The 27,949-nt window shown below is 49.8% G+C and overlaps 2 protein-coding genes across 3 annotated transcripts in view; both read right to left on the reverse strand.

Moving 5' to 3' along the window:
- Nucleotides 1-1,624: 1,624 nt before the first annotated feature.
- On the reverse strand, nt 1,625-17,845 carry Rab35 (RAB35, member RAS oncogene family). Of its 2 annotated transcripts, XM_026403429.2 has the most exons (6): nt 17,604-17,844; nt 12,367-12,417; nt 9,491-9,614; nt 4,898-5,022; nt 4,696-4,820; nt 1,625-3,632 (listed from the first exon to the last, which is right to left on the reverse strand). In XM_026403429.2, the coding sequence occupies exons 1-6, from the start codon at nt 17,653-17,655 to the stop codon at nt 3,504-3,506; spliced, it is 606 nt and encodes a 201-aa protein (XP_026259214.1). In that variant the 5' UTR covers nt 17,656-17,844; the 3' UTR covers nt 1,625-3,503. The 2 variants fall into 2 exon arrangements, with proteins under 2 accessions (XP_026259214.1, XP_026259215.1); XM_026403430.2 differs by lacking the exon at nt 12,367-12,417 and having other exon boundaries at nt 17,604-17,845.
- A 9,385-nt stretch (nt 17,846-27,230) lies between these two features.
- The window catches only part of Gcn1 (GCN1 activator of EIF2AK4), a 62,070-nt gene continuing 61,351 nt past the window's right edge, over nt 27,231-27,949 (reverse strand). The window contains exon 58 of the mRNA XM_026403381.2: nt 27,231-27,918. Coding sequence (XP_026259166.2) covers nt 27,793-27,918 — 126 coding nt within the window. The 3' untranslated portion in view covers nt 27,231-27,792. The remainder of the gene's footprint in view (nt 27,919-27,949) is intronic.

The raw sequence follows: 27,949 nt of genomic DNA on the forward strand, positions 1-27,949 counted from the left end.
TACCCATGTGCATGCACCTCTGCTGGGGCCCCTCTGCAGGCAGGAGGCCCAGCCTTCGGCCAAGGAGCCTAAGAGCTGGGGTGTACCCAAGCTCAGCTGAGGCCATCCTAAGCCCCAGGGAGGAAGGAGGGCCCTGCCCCCTGGCCACCCCCAACTCTCCTCCCCAGCCTTCTCCAGAGTAGTCCTTTACCCTTAGCGAGGCCTGGGCCAGATGGCGTTCTCACTGGTTGGCGACAGGTATCAATTAGTGGTCCAGTCCTCTCTTCGTGGAAGGCCCAGGGCTGAGAGGGCTCATCTTGTTTCCACAGCCCCCTGCCCCTCAAATATAATTTCTTGGCCCAGTTGAGCAAGTCCTGGCCACAGAATGTCCTCACAGGGGTATGGCCAGCCACCCCCTCCTCCAAGGCAGCACTGACACCATGGGTGTAAGAGAGGCTACTGGGAGCCTCCACATACTGTCCACCGGGCCTGCAGAGGGCCAGGGCCTAACCCTGCTGCTTCTGCTCCTTCCACAGCAGCCACCCTACTGTCTCTGTTGAGGCCCTAACTCGAGGCTCTTCAGGCCCAGCCTGCCCTCAGCTGCTTACCACTGATTCAGTCTCCCTCGCTCCAGGGGAAAAGCACAGCAGGGATGAGCAGAAAGAATGTACCTATAGATATGTACATACCACAGTGCTGTAATTTTGTATGTAGCAAACATGTAAATACATGTATGGATTTTATAATATACATATATATAAATCTATAAAGGCATATTTTTAGAAAAACTGCACCACTGCTTCTTTTGAAAATAGTCTGAATAAGAATAAAACAAATTTCTACAGAGCTTCCTGCCTCAGTCACTGGGTATGTGGAGGGGTCATTTGGTCCAAATGAGGCCTGCTCGTCAGAACCACCACTGGCTGCTGCTGATGAAGAGTAGCAGTGGCTGGGCCCACACCTGGGAGGCCACCTCCTGCCCTCTGATACCATCAATGGATTGAGCCTGGAAAGGGCTCCTTTTCTGGAAGGTGGCGGCATCCTGGCCTGGCCTGCGCCTCTTCCATCAGGTGTGGGCTCCCTGCCAGAACTCCAGTGTGCAGACTCCAGGCAGCCCTGCCAGCACTGCTCCCAGGCTGAGAACAGGGCCCTGGGGCTTGGCAGAAAACATCCAGAGAAATCATTCCAGGTAAAAGCTTCCACTTCGTCCTTCTGGCCTGTGGAGAATAAACACGGAGCCTCCCCTGGCACCTGCCCACGCGTGCTCCCAGCCAGTGCTTTCCGTCCAGACTGATGCTCGACCCTGGACCAATTGCTCATGGAGAAAATGGACTTGGCTTCTTGGTGTCCCAGGGCCTTGACACCTGTACAAGACTCAGGCTAAGTACAAGAGCTGGACATAATAGGTGGGAAGAAGCCAGGCCCACTCAGAGCAGAGCAAAAAGACCCTGAAAGAAAATTTGGCAGCTTGAACCTTTATTTTTAGTGATTTTTTTTAAAAAGCATAATTAGAAACTTTCAATACAGAAATAATCCTAGCAAACCATTTAAAAGTTGTTGTTTGACAGGAATTTCACATCAGGTCCACCAGGACGACGGTCTAGCCCTGAGTCCCCCACCCCCACCCAACAACCCCCCCCCCTTCATGCGTGTGACACTCAATGGGACAGACACTGTAGTCACCAAAATTAACCCACCACCTGCATCTGGGCGTCCAGGTGCCAGAAGCCACTGCAGCTTCTGTCCTGGGCTGGAAGCTCGCAGGATCACCCTTATTGCTTGAGTTTGCAAGCACTCCACACGGCCTCACCTGAGTGCTCAGAGGCAAGTATGACCCCTGGGCCACAGGCTCCTGGTCGGCCAGGACAGTCCTGAGGGCAGAGACCCCACTTCTGTTCCCAGCTACCCCAGCCAGATGGGGCTGCCTGCAGCACCCTCCACGGCCCCTGCCTCCACCACCCATGGCCCCATGACCCCAGCCTACAGCTCCAAAGCAAAGGCCTGCCATGGAACCCCGGCTTTTGGCGGTTTGGACAAGTGGAGAGACAGGTGAGAAGAAACCCCCATTTTTTATTGATTAAAAACCCATCCACAGTGTTAACACGGAAAATCTGCAGTGTGATCTGTGATGTGATTGTCCAATCAGGGCTTTACCTGGAAATTGCCTAGGAAAGGAAATCTAATAAAACACTTCATGATGCTGAAATCAATTCTTCCCAGGTTACGTGATCCTTTTAGGGGAAGGGGGAATGATGTGTCCCACAGAAGGGGAGAACAATAATCAAATGCAGACACCCTGGCTTTTCACCAGGGGACTGGGATAGATCAAAACTGGCTGCCCCAGCCAGCCCCGCTACCATCCTTGCCGTCTGCTAAGCAATCCTACCGCCTTCATACTACAACAGTTACGTCAGTGATCCAAGTTCTCCTGGCCCAGTTCAGAGGTGTCCTTCCCATTACTCAGCAGCCCCCAGTGCCCACCCCCTACATCCAGAAGTGCCTGGTGCTGTATCATAGACTTCTGGCTCTTCCCAAGAAAGGGCTAGGAGTCCAGCCCCACAAGGACAGAAAGCCATTTGCTTTTTATAAGAACACTGGACCCAAAGTGGGACAGCCACAACTTGGGCTGCTGTGCCAATCAAACTTCAGGGAAAGAAAATAATTGTGAGGAACTTGATTCATTTGATTTGGCTTCATATTCTTTATCTGTTAAAATAATGCTCCTATAGCCCCCTGAAAGCCCCATCTTTGCACAAACACACCCCTACCTTTCTGTTAGAACAGAAACGTGTGGGTTCTAAGAAGACACAGCACCTCTGGGTTTGTACCAGAGGCATCTAGAAGGCAGGAAAAGAAACCTGTCAGCCAGAGGCCAAGACTACCTGCCTCTGTGGAACCAAAGGCATGGAGCCAGCAGAGGGCAGGGCTGCCTCAAGGCCAGGTTTCCCCAGCTCCCAGAGCAATTGTGGGGTCAGGAGAACAGCTGGCACAGACCCTGGAGAGGGGTCAGAGCCTGCATGGCAGGGACAGAAGCCACCAACCTGCAGGAGAGTGAGCAACACAGAGCCCACTCCAGCCCAGGTCGGCCACAGACGCAGCTTGAAGGAGACGCTGCCTCCGCAGGAAGCTGCTGGCGGTGGGGAGGGCTGGGAGGGCTGGGGAGGGTCTGTTGCAACAGGTGGCATTAAGGAGGGCAAGGCCAGAGCAGAACAAGGGTGTGCAGCTGGTTAAAGCAATATACACTATGTACAAATTGGTTAATCAGTCCGCTTGGCTGGCAGCGTCCTCACCAGGTCCAGGCGCCTCAGCAGGGAGGAGGGCACCAGTGGGAAGGGCGGGCTCGTCCAACACCTTCTTGGCACTCGAGAGGGAAGGGGAGGAAGTGCCCATGGCGCCTCCCAATAAAAAACGTGGAGAGAATTCTTTAAATAACGGCACGAAACTGAGACTGTCCCCCGAGGACCCCTGCAGGCCTCGGGCTTGGGGAGGGACCGCAGTGCAGTCTCTGCGTGGCCTGAGGGGCATTAGCAGCAGCGTTTCTTTCGTTTACTGTTCTTCGTGAGCTTCACGACATCATTTTGTTGCTGCTGCTGCTGTTTCGCCAGGTTGTCTTTCTTTGCTCGGAGAACGAGCTCTGTGATGCAGTTGAACATCTGCAAGGCGACACGGTAGGACTAGCCCAGACCCAGCGGGAGGCCCGGGCAGGCTGGCACCGCTGCCCCCCAGGCCCAGCTTTGTTTCTGCTCGGGAAGGGCTTGGCAGGAGTGTCCTCCAAACCCTTTCTAGGAGGAGGAGGTGGACTACTGAAAGGTCAACAGGGGACACTAAAGACCCACAAACTGTGTGAACAAGGGGAAGTCACTCTCGGGGGTTTTCCACTGACGGGAGAACCCCTTTCTTCTGGAGCTGGAATCTTCTGACAGCACAGAGCTGCCCTGGCCTGTAAGCAGACAGGAGGGGACCCCAGTCTGCCCGCCCCATGCCACCTCAGTGTACGTGGGGCCCAGAGGTCCTGCCCGGAAACTTTCCCGGACCTCCCAACACCATTCCAGGGTCCAGTGAAGCTCCATGTACCAATGCACAGTCCTCTCCACTCCACCCAGAAAGGTGGGTAACAGCAACCTCAGTGGTGGGAGCAGAAGGTACAAAAAAGCCCAGCCAGCGTCTGCCAAGCATGTACTTCGTGCTAAGCACAAGACATGACTCGACTCACTCAATCTTTGCAAGGCAGGGCTCACGTTCCCCTCAAGCTACAGATGAACAAATGAAGTCCACAGAAGGTGGCTCTAGGATTGGGGTCTTGGCCTGACTCTGAGGAGTCTGTGTTCCCCACTATGGTGTGGCCAGCCAGCCCCGCTTGCTCTGGAAGCCACAGGAAAGGAACTGGGTCCCCAGGAAAGCCAGAGCAGAATGATTTGACAGTGGAGGGGTGAGGGAAGGGCCAGGGGTGGGCAGATCTAAGTTTGAGCCTCTTATTAGCTGAGTGATGTTCTGGAACCTCGGTTTCCCCCATTAGAAATGCAGATGTGGTACCTGTCTCAGAGGACTGCGGAGACACCAGCTAAGACCTTCTGAGGGCCCGCACCCAGCAAGCACCCGATAGACGTTAGTCACTATAATGTTTCCACTGCTCACTCAGAGGCCGTGAGCAAGCTGGGGGAGGAGAGGGATGTGGGGGTCGAGCAGGGCCACCTCTCCTACTCCCCAGGGACTCACCTCCTCCACGTTGACATTCTCCTTAGCACTGGTCTCAAACAACTGGATCCCCATCTGCCCGGCAAACTTGTAGGCGTCTTCCGTCTCCACCACCTTCCGCTCGGGGTCATCGTTCTTATTGCCCACTTCAAGGCAAGGCAGAGTCAGCCGTCCCTGTAAGGCCACCTCCCGCCACCCTCCACCCCACAGTCCCCAGCCTCACCTAATATTCGGCACACATCATCACAGTTCTGGTTAATTTCGTGAAGCCACCGCTTGACATTGACAAAGGACTCAGCACTGGTGACGTCGTAAACAACAATGACCCCATGAGTCCCTCGATAATACCTGTAAGGCCAAGGTGTATGTCAGGGCTTCAGCCCATCCCTATGACCCGATGACCTGCCTGCCCACAGCAGGACAGTGGCGGGGGAGAGCAGTCATTCCGGCACTCGGCAGCTGGGCTGTGCACCTGGCCTTGGCCACCATGCCCACGCCAGGCCTGCATCAGCAGCACAGGCTCCTCACACCTGTCTCCAGGATACTAGCAGAGGAGGGGTGGCTGGCCCTGAGGTGGCAGACCAGGTCAAAAGAGTCACCCCAGATGACTCAGTCTGCCACCAGCCGGAAACTTCTACAAAGTTCTCCTTTTATTTTTAGAATTCAGACAGTTTTTGTGTTTGACATCATGTTATCACTATCCCCGTTTAAACATTCAAAAAATTTTTCTTCCTCAAATCTGATTTAGTAAGATGCCAATCCAAGAAGCTGCACTATTCATGAGCCCTGGCATATCTGTGTCCCCTCCCTCAGGGGCAGGTGGCACTTCCCTTCCTGCCACTCTTGGCTTACCCATTCTAATGGCAGGGACAGTGTGGGAGCTGCATGGGCACCAGGGTGCCTAGAAGGGAGGCCAGCTACACCACCACCCAACATGCAGACCCAAGCTGGTCAGGTCTGGAAGGAAGAAGGGTATCAACGTTCCTCTCCAGACACCTGGTAGGAACCTTCAGACCAAGCAGCCCCATTCACACCAACAGTCAAGGGGACGATGGAAGACCGTGGAACAAGAGGATGGAGCTTCACACTTCCCTGAAACCCTGGCCTTAGAGGACAGGAAGCACCCTGTCCCAGCACTATGTAACCCCCAACAGTGTCCCTCTGCAGCTCTCCTCCCCAAAGCTGCAGAGATTTTTCTGTCACTGGGGGCTTCTTACGACACCCAGGAGGCAAACCCTGAGGGGACAGGCTGCTTCCTCCCGACCTTCTAGCAGCTGCCTGCCTGGCCCTGGGCACCTTCATGCTCCTGCAGCACACCTGGAAAGCAACTCCTTCCCAAGCCCTGGTTCTGAGGTGGCACAGGATGCACAGGCTGAGAAAGGGTGCAGCAGACAGGTGGTGGGTACAGCTTGTCACCTGCCTGCCCACCAGCTCTCTGAGAAGCCTTCACATTCATGGCCAGTCTGAGGACAAAGAGTAACCCTAGCTCCACCGGCCACAGCCTCAGTTTCCACAACTATGAAATGGGGATATAGGCACTTAACACACCACCACAGGGCTGGGGAGTAAGACAGAGTGAACACTGGGGTGCTCTTTATATCTCCATGGCAATCTGGGGCCCCAGATAGAGGTGGCAGGAAACCAAGAGACAGCTTGCTGGAAGAGGAGCCTCCACCATGCTTGGGGTCCTGTCTGTCTCCACCCCCCAGACATCCCAGGAGATGTCCCAGGACGCCTCATTCTGTCCAGGGTGCAGTGCTCCTTGGCTTTGAGGAAGCCTGACAATCCCATTGTCTCAGCTCTGGGCCCAAGAACCAGCCCTGGCCCTACAGCAGCCCGGTGCCAGCTTAGCACACCAACCAGCTTGGTGGACGCCTCCAGGGCGGGTGCGGGAGTGCCTGCCGGGAACCATGAAGACAGGCCACTGTCCCCTGCCAGCAGAGGAAGCGCTAGCAGCCTCTGCAAACCTCCTTTGCCCGAGACGGCTAAGATGCCAAGAAATGCCTCCAGCCATGGCCCCAGCACAAACCCCTGCTGCTTCCTGGGAACCTCAACGGCCCTGGGGCCCAGGGAAGAGGCTCAATCTGAGTGGAGCTCTGGTCTTCGCAGGAGCTGGGGCTCAGGGCTCTGGTGCTTCTGGGCTCCCACACGGTGGGAATCGCTGCCCAGCAGGAATCATGTCCCAGCAGCAGACATTTGGCCCAGGCCAGGCAAGGGCTGAGCACTCTGCATCCACCACCTTGTTCATCTTTGCAAACAACATGGCCCAACAGGTGTCAGGACAGCCATCTCACCAGTGAGGACTCCAAGGCTGAGTGGAATGTCCAGCCTGATATCCTGGTCCCCAGGTCTGACTCTTGGGCCAGCACCAGGGCTCCTCTTCCTCTTCACTTCCTCCCTCCATCCCACCCCTCCCCCAGCCACACCTCTCAGGGGCAGCAAACCTCAGCATCCGTCACAGGATGCAATTTTGGTTTCTCTTTCAATGCCCCAGGTCAAAAAAGGTCATGATTCTGTACCCTGACTGTCCCTCCCTACTCCTTCCTTCTTTGTCAACCGCCATCATAAGGCACAAGTCTCTGTGGCTCCTGGGTGGGCCCTGCATGCCTCCCACCTCAGGGGCTAAGGAACCCTGAATGAGGACAACCTTTATCATCCCCAGACACCAGGGACTAGCCAGCACCCAAAGGCTGCCAGTACCTGCAGTCACCCACTTTCCCAAGCACCTTGGAAAAAACACACACTGCCCCAGGAGCTGGGCGACCCCTCCAAAATCTCCCCAAGAGAATGGAGGAGCCAGTCCCTCTTCCCACCCCACCCAGTGCCAAAAAAAAGTGACTGTGTGGCAGGGGAGCAGCAGCAGGAGCCTCTGCTGCAGGAAGGGTTCAGACGCCCCAGGGCCCAGCTCCCAGCCCCCAGCATCTCCCAAGGTCACAGGTCTATTATCTCTGCTGCCCTGAAGCCCCCAACTGGTTTTAAACCCCAGAAGGGAGACACTGAAGGAGGAGCTGTGCCCAGTCTGGGGGGCCATAAGACCATGAACTAGGTAGAGGCCTGAGCTTTGGCATCAGATGGGCCTCAGTTCTGATCCTAAGAAACTGAGCTATGTCACTTTGCCCTCTCTGGGCATGTTTTCTTGTGCATAAAATGGAGATAATCCCAGGGGGCTGGGGATATGGCTCATTGGTAGAGCGCGTGCCTGGCATGCACAAAGCCCTAGGTTCAATCCTTAGCACCACCAAAATAATAATAATAACAATAATAAGATAATCACAAACTTCTTCATTGGCATTAAGTGAAATAAAGTTGGTGATGACCTAGCGACATTCCTGGCCCAGAGTAAGGACAAGTGAGGTTAAGTGGCCAGACCTGGTAACCCTGATGCCCCAAGTGGTGCTCGTACATGGGCCTATAGGCTCCAGGCGACCCAAAGTTTTCAACATCAATCCTGACACCTAGCCCTCCCCAAGTCCTCACTACACTGTAGGGACACCGGCTGACAGCCCCCACTCAGGCAGCTCAATCACTGCGTCCTGCAGGACTGTGCCCAGGCAGACCCAGGTTTGGGAACCCGCAAGGCTTCAGTCATTCAGGGCTATGACATTCATGTGCTCAGCACAGGGCAAAGTGACTGCCCCTCCTGCCCAGCCAGTAGCCCTGCTCTGCCCACACTCCCAGCTGCCACTGCGCGGGTGCTTCACCTTCACTTCCCCACCCTCAGAGGCTCCTGAAGAGCCTGGGATGGCACCGGCCTGGCTCCACCCTGCTTCCATGCTGAAGGGAAGACAGGGGTCTCTGGCCAGGGAACTTTCTCATAGCCTTCCACGCCTTCTCAGGGGAACTGCCCTGGGGTGAAGGCAGCCTCCCCACTGTAGAACCAGGGCTCTGCCATCACTGGAAGCAGACCACTTCTGTAAAATGAGGATAGCAGTAGCACCAAGCATAGAGAATTATGGGAGAATTAATGGAGGTGACCCACAAAAAGCTCAAAGCAGGGGATCTGGACACAGGTCCCAACATTCAAACAAATCCTAAAAATAAACCCTATGGGAAACTGAAACCCAGAGAGTTTAGGCAACTTGCCCAAGGACACACAGCAGAACAGAAATTTAAATTTCAAACTGTTCGCCTTCAAGCCCTGCGTTCCTGGAATCTGACCCATCCACAGCCTAAGAACCAAGAGCCCCTGCACAGGACCTGGAATCAGGCCTTGGCTCTCTCCTGTCTGTAGCTGAGAACCACAAAGGCACCGCGGTGACAAATGAGGGAGGGCGACACACTAGAGACCGACTTTCCAGCCGAAGCTCTGCGGGGAGAAAGGGGCTCCCACATACCCACGTTCTTCCAGGCCTCCCAAGAGAGCCACCTCCGAGGAGTCGGCCTGAGTGAGGGGAGCCCACACAGAATGGACACCTGCCAAGAGGAACTGCCACTGACTCAGTGTTCACTTGGACCCGGCACGTCACAAACACCTGGTAAGGCAAACACCACGGCTATTGCCACTCTGAGGGTAAAGCTGAGTGTCCAAGGGGAGGGTACACAGTCACTGTCCTGCCGGACACCAGAGCCAGGGTGCTCAGCCACTGCCTGCCCGCCTACCCCACAGCAGCCACAGCACTTCCCCACGTCCTCTGACATCTTCAGGAAGGGGAAGGGCACAGCCAAGCCCCACCCACTGAGGTCATCAAAGAGCTCGGTTCCCTACAGCCTTGGGAGCCACCCAGTGATTTCTACGACCAGCACTCTACTCAACTTTGTGCAAAAATCCACAGTGTCTGAGGCAGGGGCTGCAGGTGGGAGTGGGACAGGGACTCACGTGGAAGTGATGGTGCGGAAGCGCTCCTGCCCCGCCGTGTCCCAGATCTGCAGCTTCACTTTCTCCCCGTTGATCTCCACTGTCCGAATCTTGAAATCCACTCCGATGGTGGTGATGTAGCTGCCTGCACACACACCGACATCAGCCAGGCCCAGCAGAGACCCTGTCTCACACTGTCCCACCCACAGAGTGTCCCATCAAGTCCAGACCCCAGAGACCCAAGTAAGATATGGCCTGCCCTGAGGGACCCCACAATGGAAGTGAGACAGGATACAGTGAAAGAAACTGAGAAGGACAATTCACAGTGATAAATGCTACAAAGGAAATAAAATCTAGGATGGTACTGAGGGAAGAGGGACAGACTCTGTTCGTTTGGCCAGGGGTGGGGACATTCAGATCTAACCTGAGAAAGGGCCAGACCTGTGATGCACTCTGGGTTTTTCTTTTCTATTCTATTTTTAAAAAGAATTTAAGGATCCACAAAATTAATATCCTAAACACAAACAGGACCCAACCCACAGTCTGAAAAGCACTGCTCCGGGCAGGAGAGACAGTAGCAAAACAGCAATGGTGCAGGTGAGGCCATGCCTGTGGTGGGAAGCAGGTGGAGGGCCAAGGCCAGGTCTCTGGGCCTTTGTGCCATTTTCGAAGATCTGGACTCTCTTTGTGCGATGGGGAGGCAGTGAGGGTTTTAACCAGGGGCATGAGCTGCATGTCAAGCAGCTTTCTTGGGGCATCTGTGTGAAAGATGGATTTGAGTAGAATGGCCAGTGAGTCGGTCCAGTCCAGGCTCACAAAAGTGACCACAAAGAAGAACACAAGTTCTCCCTCCCTTTGGAGCACCCCATGTAACATGATGTAGGAAATGAGACACACAGATGACCGTGTGAAGCAAGATAAAGGTCAAAGCTCAAACAGAATGCACCTGGTGCTCCTCTGGTCTTGGACAACGCCAAGGTATGTGGAGTCCTCACATAGTTAGGCACTCAAAAAACACCTTGTAGTTGAATGAGTGGGAAAAAAAAATTAAAAACCAAAGAAAGAATAAGCAGTATGAGCAATAAGAGAAAGAAAGCTGGAAACAGATTATAAAGACCAGTGGTTCTCAACCAGGAATGACTTTTAAGTCTGGAGACACTGTTGGTTATTACAACGCAACTGGCCACTTGCTGGGTAGATCTAGCCCAGGGATGCTGCTTAAAATCCTTCAACACACAGGACAGCCCCTCAACACAGAGTTACAAGATGCAAAGTATGAAGAGTCCCCAAGTGGAGAAACTTGCTATAAACTCTGTTCAGGTGAGAGAGGGCCACCACGGCTACTAAACAGAGAAAAGAACCTGCCAGAGATGAGTGGATTCAGAGAGTAGCAGAGTGAATTCAGCAGCGTGAGACAAAGGCAAGTGCTGTCATGATGCCTCCAGCTAAAGCCAACGCTTTAAAGCCAAGCTACTGGTAGCACATTCAGAAAGAAGAGAGACTGCAAAAGAGTCACCCAAGAGCGGAAAGTAGATTTGATGGGGAGTTATAGGGACTTCATGGAGGAAGAGGAATGTTTTCCAGCACAGCTAGAGGTTGATCAGTAATTATCATCCTTGAACAGAAGATAATGACAACCACAAATAGCTGGTGCGTACTCAGTGATTACTTTGTTCCAAGTACTGTGATGTGCACTCTCTCAGGAGATCCCACAACAATCTATATCAAAGGGACAACCACAATTTCTACTTCACAGATGAACTGAGGCTTAGTTGCTACATCAGGGTAACAGAGAGAAGCCAGTTTTTTCCAATTCCCCAACACCAGCGGAGCTGCAGAGCCATTTCAGGGAGAGGAAAGGGGCAAAATTCCACTTCTCCACCAAGAGAGAGGCATTAGCCATGTAATAACTTCCTAAGTGTAGCTTGCCCTCAAACACAGCAGAGCAATTCCCTGTAAGATAATCACACTTCAGTTCTTACTCAGGCAGGCCAACCCAACCTGAAGCCCCTGTATCATGATGTATTTAACAAACAAAAACATGCTCAACCTTACCAGTGATCAGGGAAATACTAATTCAAACTTTACATCACTTTCTGTCTATCAGTTTAACAAAAATGAAGCCCTGATCAAGTTGACAAGGGATACTTTCAAACCCTTCAGTGGGACTATAAATTATCTCAGCTTCTTTGAAAGGCAAGTTGGCATTATCTACGAAAATTGTAAATGTATATATCTTGTGACCCAGTAACCCCACTTCTATGGAAACTGCATGTACAAGAACATATACACTGTATCCCAAGTAGTGTAGCATCAATTAAAACAGAAGCAAACCAGAAACCACACACATAACAAGAGCACTGGTAATGAACTGTGGTACATCCACGCACAGTGCAGGGAACTTGAGAGCACTAAAAGGAACCAGGGAGGTCCACACATAGCAACGTGGAAGCACTTTTGGTAGACTGAGAAGGAATGGAATCCGAAAGCAGCTGAAAGGTACATCCCCCATAAACACAGGCTCCTGGGGCAGCAGAGGGGCAAGTGCAGGGACAACTGGTATTCTTCACATTAGTAAGTCCTTCCTATTGGAAATTTTATTTTAATTTAAGCATGACTGTCTTGTAAATCTTTTTAACTTTAAATTTAAAAAAAAAAAAAGTTGAACACAAGATGATGCTGGACAGGGAAAAGATGAGTGGTAAAGGAGATTTTCAACAAGATGGATTAAGGCGGAACTCAGAGGCCTCTGACCTAAGCCTCCAGCCCTCTTCTTCCTTCCTCTGAAAACCAGAATGAGAAAGTTCCCCACATTAGGCAGAAGCCAGTGTGTTCTGGTGCCAGGGAAAGGGGTTTCAAAATCCAAATGTCCCACCAGCACCCAGGGGAAGACTCACCTGAGAAAGTGTTGTCTGCGAATCGTAACAGTAAGCTGCTCTTGCCCACACCTGCAGGAGAGAGCACCACGATCAGCAGGCTGGTGCGTTCCTCCCTCCAGCCCCATCCTTCCTCAGGGAGTTGCTGCCTGAGTCCCCACAAGGAGCTTCGTGGTGCCAGCTGTCTGCTCAAGGCTGCTTCCTATCTCCCCAACCAGCCATACACCACGCACATCTTTTCACTCAATCCCTGACCTTCTCCTTCATCCTCGTGTAAGACAAGCTGCTCCTAAATCCCTTGGGGGAGATGACAGAGGGTCTCACTTCTCAGCACTGCTGAGAGCTGTCCTGGCAGTCCAGAGGGAGATAAGAGATGACAGACAGACACAGAAGGAGAAAGGTCAACCAAATGAGACTGGTCCCCCTGGTGCATCCAGAACATGGTCTCTAGAAAACCACCCACCACATCTGGAGCTTGAGTTTTCAAGGAGCTTGAAACAAGGAATTTTAGAACTGAAAAGAACCCTTGAGATCATCAGGGCTATGCTGCAGGTGGGGAAACCGAGACCCACAGCTAAAAGCATCAGCCACCTTCCCCTGACTGAATCACCACCAGCTAGGTGGGTGGCGTGGTGGACTCTGCAGGATCCTATCAGGCCACCGGCACACAAGTGCTCAGGCAACGGCACAAACTGTGGAAGTTCCTGGCTGCTTATTCCACAGACAGAACTCTCAGAAGCCTAGCTCCCCTTGATCTCGATACACGGTGGCTACAACCTGTTAAGTGCACCTATCCTGTGACCTCCTGCCCTCCCGCAACCTGTTACCCTTAAGTCCAATCAAACTCAGAAGAAAAGAATTAACATGCACTGACTCTGTCTGCATGGTGGACACTTTGTTGCTCCCAGAATCCCAACTACATCCCCTCAGATGAGGAAGCTGCAGCTCCCAGAAGCCAAGCAGCTGACCTAAGGCACCACCACAGGAAGCAGCAGAGCAGAGATCCTAACTCCAGGGCTCTGCAGTGCCTCCTGATACCTCCTGCTGGGGAAGCCTTCTAGCACCTGTCTCAGGAAGCAGAATTAAGTGATCCCAGTGGGCTCCTACATCTCACTCTTGCTCGACTTTTAATGGAAATGCCATCAAAGCTATGAGATATTAACCTAGGATCTCATAAACACCCTGCAACTACATGCAAATTTTGAGTACATATGCCTATTTGTGGGAGAAGCCCAAGGCTTTAATCTGATTCTCAAAGAGGGCAGGGCCTCCACCCCCACTCCCTATTACCCAAAGCTGTAAACCACTGCTGCACACTAGCATTTGTGTTTCTCTTAACCTAACCCCTGACATCCTCCTGGGCCAGTCTCCTCTAAGGATCTCTCTGGGGACTTCAAGTGAGTTATCCAGGGTTGTCCAGAAGAACTTGTTTCTCTGAGCACAACCAGGTCTGCCTTCCCAAAGACAGGCTGGGGTGAGGCTCCCTGAGACAGGTGTGTGCCCATAGCACCTGCTGCTCAGCCCCAGGCCTGCAGCGCTCTCGCTCAACACCACTTCCTCATTGCTCAGCCATGAGGCTTCCTGCTAAGCCCAAGGAGAGCCCAAGTGGGGTGGGTCCTCACAGGCGCTCTGCCTGACACTAACACCCCATTGGCGCTGCTGTCTCCTTCGCTTTCTCCTAGAGCCTTCTGGGACCAGCTTACTCAGCTAAATGCTTGTGTCTGGGCCACTAGGTTGTGAGTTCCTCTAGTACACAGACCTGGCCCTCATCCGCCCTGTGAATTCAGTGTGTAAACTGGGCCCAGCACTAAATAGGCACCAACAATACACTGCTTCATGAATTATGACTGGAAAAATGCCAATCTCATTGACAGCTATGCTACCTAATGCTATGACTGCAGAATTAACAGGAGCCAAAGCAGCATTGTTCAAACTTTTGGGCAGCAGAATCCTCTTTAAAATTAAAATTTATCCAAATCCACATATCTGCAAAAAGACAGCGGGTGGTACTCTCTGCAGTGTCACAGTAGCATCCCCTACATTTATCCCCCAAGGTCCTCTACAGAGCAGCTGAAAACCATTAGGCTGCAGAGAGGCCACGAGAGTCACCGCATGGTCTGCTGCTTGGGACCTGACATCAGATCCCACACTGCTCTCCCTCTAAAAGGAACAGAAACCCACTGAGATGATCCCTCCCAAATATCCCAGGAGGAGGCTTTCTTGAGAAAACACACCGCTCTGCTACCTACAGTACTGGCCTTGGGAAGAAGCAGAGGGTATCAACCTACTTTTGCCATGGCCTAAGGTTCCCTATGGCCACCTCCAGCAAGAAACCTCCAAATCCCATCATCTCCTACCCTGCAGAAGAATAGGCCCCAGCAGCATTCAATGCCTCTTGGCAGCTGGGTGACACGACACTCAACTGTCACAGCACTTGCCTGCATTCTGCCTCTGGTCCTTCTCATGCCAGCCACACAAAAGTCTTCACCTTGGCCCTGGTCCTACCCTGGGCTTCTGACCCCTTGCTCCTCTTTGCTTCAATTCCAACCTGTTGCAGACCCTTAGACCTTCAAGTGAAGCGGTCTCAATTTTAGTCGTCTTAGCAACAGCCTCACTGTACAGCCTCAGACAAGTCACATCACATCTCTGAGCCTCAGTTTACTCATCTGTAAAGGGCTTTAACTAGGTCTCTGAAAACCACTCCAGGTTCTAAGAATGAGGATGACTGACCCAGTGGATGCAGATGAAATGTGGTTACAAATCTGAGCCAATGTCACAAAAAATAAAGAAGAAGTGTAGAATCACAGGCATAAAAGAAGAGATGCAAAAACTGAGGGAATACATTCCAGAAGCATGTGCAATGTGGCAGAGTGGAAAGAAGAACTCTAGATTTATAAAGAAAGAAACTAACATTCATTGAGGACCTACAGTTTGCCAGCCTAACACCAGATGCTCTCACCCATATTAGAAGGATGTGCATTAATTCCCAGCTTTGCCTCTGATAAGCTGTGTGATTTTGGGCAAGCCAGTCACCTCCTCTGAGCCTTAGTTTCCTTATTTGACAAGCTGCACGGGCGATGGGTGAGAATCAGATGAGAAAGTATCTGTGAAATCATTTGATACGCCCCTAAGGAAGCACACACACAAGGAGGTCAGTGTGGGGTAGTGAGGATGTCAGGTTCCCCACTCATCTGCAAAGCTTAGTTTGAACTCCCAAGTCTACCATCTCCCAGTCTCCTAAGTGTTCAACTTGGAGTATCAACTCACTGTCAGGAGAAATCAAACAGCAAAGCATCTAGCTCCTTTCCACAAGCCAGGCCTACATGCTCATACTGAAATAGGAGCCAGACCACATAAATCTTGACCCCATGAGTCTTCTCCCTACCTGACTTCTGAGCACAAAATCAATACCCCAGGCAAAGTGCACTGTTAAGAAAGAAGGCCAAAATCATCCCCTGGGTTTTTTGGGGTAGAAAAGCCAGCAAGCTGCATCTTCTTGCTAACTTTAGGCCTTTCATTTTTGGAGTCAACACACAAGCTGAAGATGACTTGCAGGGGGTAAAGACCTTTGACCATGATGGGCTAACTTTAATTGCAAAAGGAGAGAAATCACCTTGGGCCAGCTGCTCAGAACCAAGGCCAGAGCAGAAAGTAAATCCTATAAAGGTATAAGCCTCAGGACCTTGAGGAGTGCCAAAGGCCATGTCAAAGTACAAGGCATCACAGCTTATCTAGTTATTTCATTCAAATCATAACCAATCAGTCCTCCACCTTTCTAACTCCATCCCCAACCACAGTGACTCCTCCATCTTATTGGTTGGTTAGCCCCCAACTCTTCCCCTTACATCTCCCCTCCATCGGCAACCACAGAAACCCCAGCCATCTTCCACCAGATCTAAGCCACCAACCACATTCCCAATCCCACTTCATAAGTGAGACCAAAAAACAATCCATTTCTACCACCCATCTATAACACTGCATCTAATACCCGCACACTCTGAACCTTAAAAGGGATTTGGTTCCCTCTCTCCTTAGCAATCCATGGGCTCTACCACCAATCTGGCCTCTGCCTCTAATCATCACATGACCAGCTTCCCCACACTCAACTCAGGTCTGGTCTGTAAACTTAGCTGCTCCCAAGCCTCTTTCCTGGACATCATATAATCGCAGCACCTCAGCTATACTCCCATAAACCTTCTGGGGCCTGCCTTGGTCAACCCATAAACCTGCTCACCTGTCGCACTCCCAACACTTCTAAAACCCTTCACTCTTGCCAAAACTTAATCTACCTTTTGTGCAGACACTCAATGTTCATTCATTCAACAACTATTACTGGCTGCCAGGCACTGTTCTAGGAACTAGAGATGGAGCAGCCATCTGAGCTAGGAAGACTCAAGGAGTGTGCATGTGGCCCACATTTGTAATATTGGCTAACCCACTCCTAATTTTCCTCTGGTTCATAGTAGGGTGGGGTGACAGCAAAGACCACTGCTGTTAGTCAAGCACTGTACTGAACACTACATATGCAGGATCTCACTGAACACTCACATCAGCCTTCTGAGGTGGATTTACTACTATTCCATTTTAGAGATGAGGAAATTGAACAATGCAGACATTTAATAATAATTCAGCAGAACCATGCTGAAGCCTTCACGTGCCTTACCTCATTTAAACCTCACAGCAATCCCATGAGACACGTCTGGGAATATCCCCATTTTACAGAGGAGTGAGTCTTACAAAAGATACGGATGATGATAACAATAGCTAATACTGAATTAGAACTTATTTTACGCCAGAACGGGCGCTAAGCACTTTGCCCACTTTATCTCACTGAATACTCACTCACACCACCCAGCGAGGCAAGTCCCCACTTCTCAGATGCAGGAACTGAGGCTCAGAAAGGTGAAGCAACTTGCCCAAGGTCACAGAGTGAAGAAGCTGGTAATCCCAAGACTCGAACCCAGGTCTCTCCAACTCCAGAAAATACGCGACTTGACCAAGGTCACACGTGAGGCAGGAACAGGCGCGGGGAGTGAACCCCGCGCGCCCGGCCCCTCCGCTAGGCAGCCCGGCGCCCCGACTCTGCTCCGCGCGACCCGGACCCCTCGGCGCGCCCCTGGGGCCCGCGGCCGCCGGCCAGCCCCGCCCGCCCGCCCCGCGCGGGCCGGCACCTCCCCGCCCGCCTGCCCGCCCGCCTGAGGCCCCCGCGGGCCGCGCCCGGCAGGGCCCGCGCCGCCTCCGGCCGCTGCGGCCCTCACCGCTGTCGCCGATGATGAGCAGCTTGAAGAGGTGGTCGTAGTCCCGGGCCATGGCGGGCGGGGGCGGTGCGCGCGGGCGGGGTCGGTACTGGCCTCGCGATCCGCAGCTCCCTCCGGGCTGCTCCGGCAGCGGCGGATCCACTTCCCGAACAAACAGCCGGAACTGACAGAAACACCTCCCTTCGCTCCCCCTCCTCCTCCTCCTCCTCTTCAGCAGCCGCCGCCGGTGCCACCGCCTCCCTTCTTCCCGCCCCGCCCCGACACTGCGCAGGCGCAGGGCCTGGGACCGCCTTTGCGCAGCCGCAGCCCCGACCGGCCGCGCCCTCGTCACGCACGCGCACCGCGCACGCGCTCTGGCACAGTCCCGGCGAGCGCGGGCCCGCCTTCCTCGCGTTTCCTAGGGGAACGTCGCCGCCGCGGCTCGCGGTCCCAAGGGCTTGCGGAATAGGGTCACGGTCCAGCTCTAACTGACAGAAGCCGAGGGTGCCAGAGGGCCTTCTTGGCCGTGGACGTTCTCGCTCCCTCATCTTCGAGACCGCACGCGCTGTGGAGAGGAAATGACAGGCGCGCAGCGGCCGGGGGCGGGCTTACGCCGAGCTCCGGGTTTCTCCGGTCCCGGGATTCGAATGGTGAAGGCAGACTCGTGTGGCTGTGGAAGACACCTCGCCCCTTGCTGCGTAGACGCCGCCTCGGCGGTGCTGGCTCGGGACCCCCAGTGCCCCAGGCCCGCCATAGAGGGTGGCAGGTGGCTGCCGAGTTCAACAGGGACAGGAATGGCCTGCCGGAACGTAGCTACTAGAGAGAGGCCTTGAGGTCAGCGATGGGGCGAAATCACATCCCAGCTCCGTGACCCTTGGGGCCTGAGATGTCCCTTTGGTAAAATGGGCAGAGTAGTTCCAGAACCGGAATCCGTCCAGCTTGAAGCAAAGCCTGGGAAAAGAGTGACCCACTGTGTAAGAGGCGTCCAGACACTGAAGGCGGCCCCTCTCCCCTCCAATTTCACACCACCTAGATACTCATATCAAAGCTTGTAGTTAGGGAGGCCCGAGCAGCTGAAAGTTGAGCCCAGGTTTTTCCATTTCTACAAGTGAGTTCTCACCTGTTCTACCCCTTGGAGTTGAAATCAGGATGTTACCACTGTCATCCTCACTGTAGAACTAGGAGACTTTAATGTCCTTATTACCTGTTATAACTCTCCCTTACTAGTCACACATCTGCTGAACAGTTCTACTCATTTTATCAATCTTCGTTTTCTTTGACTTAATAAAAAGCAATGCTCCTGGTTTTCAAAAAATGTACAAAACTTACTCAAAGTTCAAGTTATTGGTGCTTCCTTCTGAAGCACTTCTCACGGGCAACCCTTGTTTGTTTCTTGGATACCTTAAAATGCTTAACAAATAGTAAATGTAAAATGCCCTGTGAATTTCCTGTTTATACACATGTGTATCTTGCTTTTTCTCTGATGCTGCATGGCATCAGCCTCACCCAGTGGTTAACCATACTATCATTTAACCACTCTGCTGATAATAAGGAATCGTGTAGTTCATTATTTTTGTTGTTATAAACAATGTTGCAGGCAAGATCCTTGAACAGCACATGGAGTGTCTGACTCAAGCCTTTTTCTTATTTTTATTTTTTGGTAGCACTGAGGATCAAACCTAGGGGCACTCTACCAACCCTATTATTTATATTTTGAAACAGGGTCTTGCTAAATTGCCCAGGATGACCTTGAATTTGTGATTCTCCTACCTCAGCCTCCCTAGTCCCTGGGATTACACGCATGTGCCACCATGCCTGAGTTGATCCAAGTCTTGAGTTTTTCCAAGAGTAGAGAAGATGTCAGATGACCATGGGCTTGGAATCCGAAGGCAGTGGTGGGGAGAGAAACTGCTCATGTGCTCTTGGTTTAAAAAAAAAAGAAAAGAAAAATCCTTGGTCTGGAAACAGTACCATTCCCTTTGAACCAGAAGTTTTAGGAAGTAGAAGTTTCAGTGTAGCCCTCAGACAAGCATACCATCCCTGACCAGCCTGTGAGACAATAGGTTACTCCACATCATCTTGAAAACCTGCTCTGAGGTCAAAAGCACTTTGTTTTCAATGCCAAGTTTAAAATCCTAATTGTATCCCTGAAAAGTTTTTGAGTAAGACATATAACACTATCTTAGAGCTCCAGCTTCCTCACAGAAAACTATAGCTGTATGTAAGTGACCTGGCACATAGAGGCCTGTGAAAAACAGTAGCTAACATTAATTAAGGTCATTTCACACCGACTCACTGATACTTTAAGCCATTTCCTATTGTAGACACTCATACACATTTCCAAGTCAGCTTCCTGATATTAGGGCTACAGGACACGTTGCAGGGAGGTAACTCAGAAATGGCCATTATGAAGATGGGTTTCCTGATTTTGCCTGGATGTGTCATCTGGAATGCAATAGGCATTAATTCTTCCATTTACACAGTGACTATTTAATGAATGCTTACTGTTATATGCCACAGATTGTACAGCATTTAAGAACGGATCCATTTCCCTCCAAGAGCTTACAGTCTCTTCAGAGTTAAGACATACTCAGGAATTAAAAATACATGATAATATAGTAGATAGAACAGCTGTCAAATAAGCCATCTAGACTTTCAGATCAGGAAAACTATCACTGTTGGCTAGAATGATGGGGTAAAGATTTCATCATGAAGATTTCATGATGACACTGGAATATGAAAGTGCTTTAAATGTCAGGTGTATTTAGACAGCCGCTGTCACAGCCCATAAGAATCACCAATTTTGGCTTGGAGGGGGAATTCCCTACAGGCAGGGAACTGTGCCTGGCATCCTGAAATGAACCTGAGCATTTTCCTCTAGAAACATTGTTTTACATTTGTTTAAGCTACAATTCAGTGACGAGCTGTTACAGTCTCTATGAAAAAAAAAAAACATGTATATACATATATGTATATATGTGTTAATATATCCCATATATATATGCACATCATGAACTGTGACTTGATTGATCTGTATGTGCCAATGAGAAAGTTTTTCCACTGTTCTGAACAGCTTGCAACAATGTCTGTTTTATACATTAGAAACTACAAGGGGGAGGCACTGGCAGTTGTTGAGCAGAAGAGCAATATCAGAATATTATTTTAGCTAAGTAATGTGGCAACATGTGCAGGATGGATTTCAGCTGCAGAGCTTTGAAGGTTATTGCTAAAGCCAAGGTGGAGGTCACAGCAGGAAGGGGAAGATGCAAAGGACAATATATAAACAATAGCAACCCAAGCAGCTTCTTTGGGTACTGGAGACTGAACCCAGAGCACTTTACCACTGAGCTACATCCCCAGTCCTTTTTATTTTTTGAGACATGGTGTTGCTAAGTTGCTTAGGGCCTCACTAAATTGCTGAGGCTGGCCTTGAACTTTCAATCCTCTTGCCTCAGCCTCCCAATTTGCAGTCGTGAGCCACCACACCTGGCAAAAGCAACTTTAAAAGAAAATAACTGTCTGGTGCAGTGACCCACACCTGTAATCCCAGTGGCTTGGGGTTGGGGGGCTGAGACAGGAGGATCACAAGGTCAAAGCCAGCCTCAGGAAAAGCAAAGCGCTAAACAACTCAGTGAGAACCTGTCTCTAAATAAATAAAATACAAAATAGGGCTGGAGATGTGGCTCGGTGGTCAAGCACCCCTGAGTTCAATCCCTGGTGTCCCCCAAAACAACAACAAAATATATAATTTATCTGGAACTGGATTCATTCACTAATCCAAAACATCCTTATTAGGTGCCAGGCATTGTGCTGAAGATATAAATGTAAAACATGAACAAAACAAAGCCCCCATCCTTACAGAGTTACAGTATAGTGGGGAAAGACGAGTCATTAATTCTTTCAACAAAAATATGAGGGCCTGCTATATGCCCAGCACTTATCTGGATGATGGGGATTCAACAAGAAGCAAAATTCAAAAATCCCTGCTTTTAGGGAGCTTCCATTCTGGTACAGAACATAGGCAACAAATGTGTTAGCAAAATAAAGCAGAGTAAAGGGGACAGGGAGTATGCAGAAGTTTACAGGAACAATGATGCCAGGGAGTGGGCAGGTCTCTGCCATCCCTTCCAACAAGTTTTGGCAGTGAATGAAGAGAAGGGTTGATAGGGAGCAATGGAGCTGAATGAAGAAAAGCTTAGCAGCCAGTGAGCAACAGAGATTGGAAATTTCAGGAGAAGATGGGCTAAGGACACTTCAAAGAGCTTAATTTGGCAAGGAGGAGATCTGGGAAGTAAGGTGTCACCAGTGGGAAAGCTAAGGGGGTCAAGGAGAGGGGGACCTCAAGGCAAGGCCTTGTAGACAGACAGCAGTGCCCTGAGGGCAGCAGCAGCAGGAACAAAGTTCAGTGCTGTGCAGGTGGCGGGCCCTGGAACAGCCAGATTTCAGACTGGTCAGCATCGTGGATTCTCAACTTGCTAAGGACACATGCTGCAATCATACAAGAGGTAAAGTGGGTAGCAAATCAATTCAAAGATAGGTAAATGATGATCGGGACCTTGAATGCCAGTGGGGCATTATTCAACATGCTGGTTCAAAAGGAAAGGAAATTGCATCTGGTCTTTCCCTTTGATGGGGAAGTGGAAATTAGCCCTTTCTCCATTACCTGCTAGCCTGATGCTATTTCCAGACATTTGGCAGTGGGCCTTGCCCTGACATTATGTGACCCCCAATTACATAACAAATTCTTTGATTGCAGGAACCATGTCTTATTCATCTTCATGTCCTTTGGAGACTTGGCCCATAGCAGGTGTTTGATGTCTGTTGAATTAAAGTGAAGCCACATGTGGAATTTAACAGTTGGGAGGAATCTCAAAAATAATCTATTAGAACCCTCTGAGTTTGCTTTCTGTGGAGTGTGGGTCAAATTGAGGGGGTCTAACCTCTCCCTCTCCTGTCCTCCAAACCATTCAATAGGATTTTTACCCCCTTCATCTCTTGGAATAGATTAGTGGCTTTTCCAAAGGTGGTCTGGAGAATCTCAGAGCTTCCCAGGACCCTTTCAAAGGATCTGTGAAGTGAAAACATGTTCATAACACTTAAATTTTTTTTTTTTGCCTTTTCATTCTCATTCACTTATGTAGTGTTTTCCAGAGTTTATAAGACACATGATATTGTAACAGATTGAACGCAGAAGCAGATACGAGAATCCAGATACGAAAGATTTATAAAAATGCCAAATAATTCCTCTCCTCACTAACATGGTTTTTGTTTTGGAAAACATATCTGTTATGGTTATTTATTGCTAACATACAGTGGGTTATTTTTTAATGAATAATGTGAATGTGATTTCTAAACTGGCAAATGTCAACAGGTAAAATGAACATAAGCAAGAACCCTTTGGGGTCATCAATGATTTCTAAAAGTATAAAGGGCTCCTGAGGCACAAATGTTTGAGAAAGGCTGGATTAGACACTGTGGAACACCAGCTTCCCCACCTCTCTCTTGTGGGAACCTGAGTGGTAAGGATTGTCCACAACTTTCTCTCAAAGCAATGGCACAGCTCTGAGGAACTTCTGATGCATTCACTGTCCCTGTGACGAGCCTGCCTTTTCACTAGAGAAACTGATCTTAGAATAGTATCAGAAGGGGCCCAGGGTCTTCCATTTGGGTACAAAAAGGTCTTATCCAGAAATTCTACTGGGGCAATAATACTCTTGGGCCAGCTTTTCCAGTTTCCCTCTGGCAGGCCAGGAAGCCAGGAGCCCTCATAGCAGAACCAGGGGACAGCTCAGTACCACCCAGTGAAGCAATCAGGCTCTACTTCTCCTGAAAAGTGAAATCCAGTCACTCTGCAAAGCCACATGCCAAGAATCTGACTAGTTCCTTTTGTTAAATTCACCTTCCAAATTATTTTTTATAGAATGGCCCTGGGGCTTGGTGACCAGAGAATCAAGAAATATGGGTTTTTTTTCTAGTCCTGCTGCCAAGTGGCTGCATGACCTCAGAGATACTCCTTCCCATCTTAACTTTACTCTTCCTAAAATAAAGATGGCAATTGTGTGGAAAGGGTGATATCCAAGCCTTCCGACCTGTACACGGTGGAGACCCTTCCATTTGCTGATGTACCTTCCACCTAGTATTCTTTTAAAGCTTTTTTGTTGTTGTTTTTAGTTGTAGATGGACACAACACCTTTATTTTTTAATTGTTATGTGGTGCTGAGGATCAACCTAGTGCCTCACATATATGAGGCAAGTGCTCCACCACTGAGCTACAACTCCAGCCCCCATCTGGCATTTTGGGTAGTCAAAAGTCATCATTAGGCCAGGCGCAATGGTGCACGCCTCTAATCCCAGCGGCTCGGGAGGCTGAGACAGGAGGATCACGAGTTCAAAGCCAGCCTCAGCAACTGAGTGAGGCCCTAAGCAACTCAGTAAGACCCTATCTCTAAATAAAATATTTTTTAAAAAGGGCTGGGGATATAAAGCACCCCTGTGGTCAATCCCTGAAACCAAAAAAAAAAAAAAAAAAAAAAAAAAAAGGCCATCATTATATCATTAGTCTTCCAAAGAAATGGATTTCATTATTAGCTTTTTAAACTATGGGTTCAAGAAACTGAGAATACATCCGAGTCCAGCACTGAATTCCCAGATGTGAAAATACTGTACTACAATACGTTTTTATGTGTGGTAATAGGCTTCTCTTTTCCCAGACACATTTTTCTTACACCCTCCACATATCAAGAACTTCCTGTGTGCCTGGCTTTGTGCAGAATGGATTGTCATTCAATCCAGACAACCCTGTGAGATTGTACAATCACCATAAAGATGAGGCAACATGCCGAGAGTCCATGGAACATGCCTTAAGACACAGAGCTTGATATTAAGGAATAAAGATTCAGATCTGACTTCAAAGTCCCTGTGACTCCAGTATACCATAGCTTTAAAGCAAAATGGTGTCTACATTTCCTTTGAAATATTTTAGAGTCTAGACCTTCATATTAGACTGGTTCTTCTTTTTTCTTAATGTTCTAATTCTGAAAGACATAAAGCAATTTAAGATAAATCCACAGGCAGGGGTTGTGGCTCAGTTGTAGAACGCCTTGCCTGGCAGCGTAAGGCACTGGGTTCAATTCTTAGCACCACATACAATAAATAAATAAAATAAGGGTACTGTGTCCATCTACAACGAAAAAAAAAATTTTTTTAAGTTATATCCACACAGAACCATACTTAGAAGAAAAACACTCCTCTATTCTTCCTAGCTGCCCCCCCCCGCATTATTGTGAATTAGTACATTCCTAATTACCTATCATGTTCAAAAATCTATCAGTAAAATAATGTCTCTAAATTGCTGCATCCAAAATGGTGTCAGTCCTGCAGTTTCCCTGTTCCTCTCCCAGGCCGCCTAGCATTGCAGTGTGGATGGAGAGAACTGCAGGTTTGGTTCCTAGAAGGGGCATCTGAACTATGTCACACTACCCTACACTTTAGAGTCATCTTAATGCTTATGATCCCAGAAGCTCCTGAGCTAAAAGGTTGTGAATGCCATTTAGGTTTTCTATGCTTAGAAAGGACACGCTATTGTCACTGACTTTCAGACATGGGCAAGAAAAAGATGGGACAAGTCTCCCCTTCAGAGAATCACTGAAGGTCTTTGACAATAACCTGTCTTCTCTAGAGACTTTCCTAGCCAGTGTCCTGTAAACGAGGTGAGGTACTGCTCCCTACACCTGCAGAGCAGGTGGGAGGGCCTGGGGTGGATGGAACCCCTGGGCCAGTCTTCTGATGCTGGCACATCCCTTTACCCAGGGTGCTCTACATGTACTTTCATTTCCTGTGAGTTGGAAATGTCTGGAGGACTTGTTCTAAAAATGTTGAAGTCTAACCAGCCCAGGAGAGATGAGGGAAAGGCTAAAAGTAAGCTCTGGGGACAGACTGCCATCTTGGGGCCATATGATCCTAGGCCAATGACCTCTGTGCCACAATTTCCTCCTCCGGAACACAGTAGCAAGAACCTACTTCATAGGACATTTGAGAGGATTAAATGAAATGATGTTGAATGTTATCTGATGCAAGTACAAATAACACCTAAAGGATAACTGAAAACAATAGATTTTTAGAGCTTCTATTCCAAATTCCTCATTTTACAGATGAGAGAACTGGCCCAGAAAGGTTAGATGACTTGCCCAAGGCTAAACAGCACTACCAACCAGCAGGACAAATAGCTTCTGCTTCTCCACTGCAAGCTTCACTTCCTCCAGGATTGCTATGACTCCAGCCGGACAAGATCCTTTTGCCTGCTCCACTGTCATTCTGTGACAGCCCTTTGCCACTCACTCCCTGAGTGCTCACAATCTCCCTCCAGACTAAAGAGAATGCAATTCACCATGCTCGAGGAGCCTTTGAGTCATCACCGTCTGTGAATCAACCTCCAGCCATCTATTCTGAACATAGAGATCTCATCCTCCTCCAGTTTCTGGAACTGGAAGCTGGTGTTTTTCCTTTGGATTTTGCTTAATGAATGTCTTCCACCTCTAAGCATGTCATGTTGCCCTCCAGTTGCAGACTGGGGACTGAAAGCCAGAGGCAGATGTAAGCACCTAACTAAGACCCTGAAGGAAACACTGAAGACAATCTCTGGAGCTCGGCGGAGGCTTCCCAGTCATGTCCCCTTGTAAGGAAAACTTCCTGCTCTTCACCACAGTTGCCTGGGAGAGGTGAACACATATGCAGACAGCTTGCTGGATACATGCCCTAGGCAGCTGGGAGGACACTGATGACCATCTGAATCCCAAAAGCAGGGAACAGTTACCATGGCTACCAAAAGCTGAAACCATTGGCTGTCTGGCTGTAGGGACCAATTCAGCTGACCTCTCAAGGTCCTTTCCAGCCCCAATTGGGATTCTACAATTACTGAGAGCCAGCTGAGACCAAGTCTGCTGCAAAACAATAGGAAGTCCTGTGACATAAGACTCAGGCATAGAAAGCAAGGATTTCATCAGAATCACCTTAGAGGTCACCTTGTGTTATTCACCAGAAGTGTTGAGTCACAAGCCTACTTTCAACCTCTGCTGCATTATTAATAAACAATGCTTGTTTTTGTTTTTCACTACCACCACTCTGTATTTCTCTTCCTTTTACAGGCCTGGCCAGTAATTTTGATAGAGGTTTGTTCCGTATTGTGACCAGAGAAAAGCCCAGAAAAACTTGCGTCACTAAGGCCCAGTGGGGTGTGCTCCCTCAGACAGGATGTGGATGTCACGAGCCTTCTAAGAATCAGGAGGAAGGAAGTCATTCATAAAAGAGGCAGATGCTGAACTGCAACTCCAGTTTCCTCTTGCAAGTCCCTGGACTGTAGGAACATTACTCCACGGGGGATGGGTCGCTACAGCTTAACCCCCAGGGGATTCCCACCTTCCCAAGTCAGGACAGAGCCAGGAAGTGGCCAACCAGAGCCCCACCTTCTGCAGAAATGTCTGTAAGGATCTAGGGATCGATAAAGACTTCTGAAAGCAGGGTAGAGGGATGCCCAGAAATCAGTGTCACCAACACCACCAAAAACAGTTGCAAACCCTTCCTTATTCCAGATGAGGAAGCTTCATGATTAATGGATATTTGGAGATTATAAAAGATCTGCTTCTATTCAGATTAAATCAAAGCCTTTATTAAACATTCCTCCTTCAAACAGCCTGCTCAAAAACCCTCCCTTGACCTGGGAACTGACAGAGCTACATATGACTTTCACCCAACAGAGGTCAGATCCACCAGGCCGCACAATATTGAAAAGCCAAGCCAAGACATACCAGACTCGGCAGAGCTCTGCAGATCTATGTCCCACTCAGGATCTAGGCAAAGGTTGGTAGCGCCAGGTCTTGAACCAGAGCTCAAGCACAGAAGAGGAACCTGAAGTTCGACCCTCCTGATCCCAGACACGGCCTGCTGAGATAGATGGCTGGCCTTGGGCTGCCATTTGCTGAGGCTTATGCATGTGCTTTTCCTTTTCCTCTTCAAAGAAAAGGGTGGGATGGAGGAGGCAATTTTCAGTTGTGTGTGGGTTTGATTTAAGGCTTTGGCTGTGGTCAGTTGATATATTAAAATACTTTCTGGGAATGCCATCTAATAAGCTCCCCATCGGAACAAACGTATTTTCAAAAATGAAAACAGTGAACAAAGATGTGGAGCTGAAACGCTACAGCAGGGCCCAGGCCTATCACGTCAGAATGGTGTCATCCACCTGCTCCGTGGAGTCTGCCTGGCTGGCCAGCTTCTTCAGGGACCTTCGGTTGCACTCATTCAGCACCTCCAAGCTGGCCACATCCAGGATCTTGGAGAGGGACTGTAAGGAAGAGTGGGCGTGAGGAGACATA

This window comes from Urocitellus parryii, chromosome 3 (genome assembly GCF_045843805.1).
Source record: "Urocitellus parryii isolate mUroPar1 chromosome 3, mUroPar1.hap1, whole genome shotgun sequence".
Classification (NCBI taxonomy): domain Eukaryota; kingdom Metazoa; phylum Chordata; class Mammalia; order Rodentia; family Sciuridae; genus Urocitellus; species Urocitellus parryii.